Source organism: Amphimedon queenslandica, unplaced genomic scaffold, assembly GCF_000090795.2.
Source record: "Amphimedon queenslandica unplaced genomic scaffold, v1.1 AMPQUscaffold_8995_Cont19066, whole genome shotgun sequence".
Lineage (NCBI taxonomy): Eukaryota > Metazoa > Porifera > Demospongiae > Haplosclerida > Niphatidae > Amphimedon > Amphimedon queenslandica.
The window spans coordinates 1-3034 of record NW_003550733.1 but is presented as its reverse complement, the minus strand read 5'-3'; the positions used below and the strand labels follow the sequence as shown (position 1 = coordinate 3034).

The window sequence follows — 3034 nt, the reverse complement described above, 5'->3', positions numbered from 1 at the left end:
ACATTACTGATTCAGAATAGAGAGAGATAGTAACATTGATCTCAGAAATTATGATTAAAGGATTGTGGTGGTTTACAGTGACATAATATTAGGTAGTCCTTCGTGCCAATTGTGGTGAGCAACATGATTACTGTATGCCTGCAATATGCATTTTATGATCCAAGTACCGGTATCTAGTAAATGTGTTTATTACTGATGCTTATATTTGAATGGAGTTTAACATTGTTTTCCTACAACAAAAATTGTATGGGCAAATTTACTACTAGATGTGAGCAACTGAACATCTATTTTTTAATGAGGACTGATAAAGGCTATCCATTATTAATAGACAAATGTTTTTTTAAATCTAAGAGAAACTATATCATGAATGAATTAATCATCTATGATATCTGTATCTTTTATGAAACATCCTTTATGCTCATTGGGTGTGGACTGTGGTCATGCACAAAATTTTTCTATTCAACCTTTATAACACTGTCATTGGGGTTCTGTTCTTTAGTTAATGATTAAAGATGATGACTCTCTCCTTTTTGTTTGCACTTTTATTATGCCTGCAATTAGATCATGGTAAGTACATACATGTCATTGCTAATTCTGTATAGTAGATTCTAGATCTAGCTTGTATAAATAACTATTTTTTGTTATTGTAGGAGAGAGTTATAATAATTCTGCTACTAGTTTTTACTTTGGATTAATGACAAGCAGTGGATATTTTACAATTTCGACTTTGTCTCCTCTCAATGTCACATATAACATTACTGTTCAATCATTAAATTATACTCGTAATGGAATAGTAACAAAGAATAGACCAGATTCATATGTGTATCTTGCTTCACGCTTTTATACACGTTCTAGTTCTTTTGCAGATCGATTTAAGGGAATTTATGTCACTAGTGATCAACCAATAAGTGTATCATTTTTCGATTTTTATTATGAGTATCTCATTTTACCATATCATGAGTACCCAGGAGTCAGTCAGTATGAATATTATGCTGTTTCTACTAGTAGTTATTACAATGATACTCTTAGTCAAGTTCTTCTTGTTGGTTGTATTAATAATACTGTCATTAGTATTATACCAACAGTTGATCTCTTCATTCCTATTGATGTACAGAAGAATGGCAGTGATGATATATTAGTAACTAAAGGTAACTCTCATACTATTACACTACATGAGGGACAGACTCTATTGCTGGGTAAAGGGAATGGAAGTGATATATCAGGAACACACTTTATTTCTAATAAACCACTGACTGTTATTACTGGTCATGAGTGTGGCAGTACTCCTAATATGATAGAACGCTTTCGTTGTCATTCCATACAGTTACAAGTTCCTCCAACAATAACTTGGGGTAAAAAATTCATTCTGACAAACTTTAATAATCTACGTGACAGATTACTATATTCTTCTTATATAAAGACAGTCACTTCACAAGCCAACACTAGTATAACAATATACTGTAATGGAACCACTAACACTACAAGATACTCTACTAATGGTGCAGTTGGTTCATATGAGTATAACATAATTGAATATTGTTGCATGGAGGCTGATAAACCAATATTTGTTGTTCTGTTCCCTCACTCATATTACTATTATACTACTATGGTATTGATACCACCAATGGAACAATATCTACATAAAATTGAGTTTGATCATGTTGGATATTTTTTTACTCGTTATTCAAAGCTTGTTATTACAGCATCAGTTGAAGGATTCTCTCCTACAGCTATTCTACATAATGGACTAGCAACTACAAACTGGACAGCAATATATGATTCTAAAAGGAATATTGTAGCATACGGAACTGAAATTGAAATTAATAGATATTATAGTAATCATTCAGTAGTTCATACTGGTAGAAATGGAAAATTATTAGTTCAAATCCAGGGGTATGGCTATTATTCTTTTATCCATGGAAGGCCAGCAGCAGTTTCATTAGAACCAAGTAAGTATTCATACATGTTATTACTTTAAATAAATGTACATGTATTTTTGTTAGGTGTCATTCCAGTTTGCAATTTTTCTTGTGGTAATGGTAACTGTGTTGCTGATAACTTGTGTCAATGTTTTGATGGATGGACTGGAGATCAGTGTGATGAAGGTATGGATCAACTATATACATGAATTGTATAGCAGTAGATCTGGATCTATTACATTAAATTAATTTGTCTAGTATTATGTAGTCCAGTATGTGGTAATGGATATTGTGTACCAACTAACAGTTGTGTATGTAATCCTGGCTGGACTGGAGACAGGTGTAGAACAGGTTAGTTGACACAATTATATGTATGATCCTACTTACTTGCATGAACAGATATTAATGAATGTAGTCTTGATATGTGTAATCAAATATGCATAAATACTCAAGGATCATATACTTGTGAGTGCAAAATTGGATATCAGTTTATAAATGACAATTCAACTTGTGAAGGTAAAATAATTAAATACATTGTTACTTAAACTTTTAATATGATGCACATGTTTACACAGATATTAATGAATGTGAGACTGTTGATCACAATTGTACACAAACTTGCAGTAATACAGTTGGATCATACACCTGTTCTTGTAGAGCTGGATATAAAGATAATGGATATGGAAACTGTACTGGTAAGAGTATAAGTTGTACTTTGTAATGAAAAAATGGTAAAAGAAGCCTTTGTTCAGCCATATTTTGTATTCTTTGTCAATCAATTGTAATAACCAAAAGGCAGTCCTTTTAGAATTAGATTTTTAAGACTAATGGTAAACATGTTATGTGACTCCTTTGTAGTATACCCACCTACCCACAATCTAATTACTGTTCTCTTTGTAGTGTTGTTACTCAGTATTCCTTTCCAATACATGTACATACAGATATTGATGAATGTTCAATGGGTACCAGTGGCTGTCAACAACTCTGTTTTAACACTAATGGAAGCTATTACTGTCAATGTAATACTGGATACAAACTAATGAATGATAATTCATCTTGTGATGGTATGTACAGTTACTGTATATTGTGTGTATTGTGATACAATCTTCATTTAG

At 32.0% G+C, this 3034-nt stretch overlaps 1 protein-coding gene across 1 annotated transcript; it reads left to right on the top strand.

The window, feature by feature from the left end:
* Nucleotides 1–2341: 2341 nt before the first annotated feature.
* On the top strand, nt 2342–2998 carry LOC109591077 (fibulin-5-like; the record flags this gene model as incomplete). The annotated part of the gene is made up of 3 exons (XM_020006887.1): nt 2342–2435; nt 2495–2614; nt 2861–2998. Coding segments are annotated over exons 1-3 (352 nt in total), but the record flags the coding sequence as incomplete, so codon positions are not given.
* Between the last annotated feature and the right edge of the window lie 36 nt (nt 2999–3034).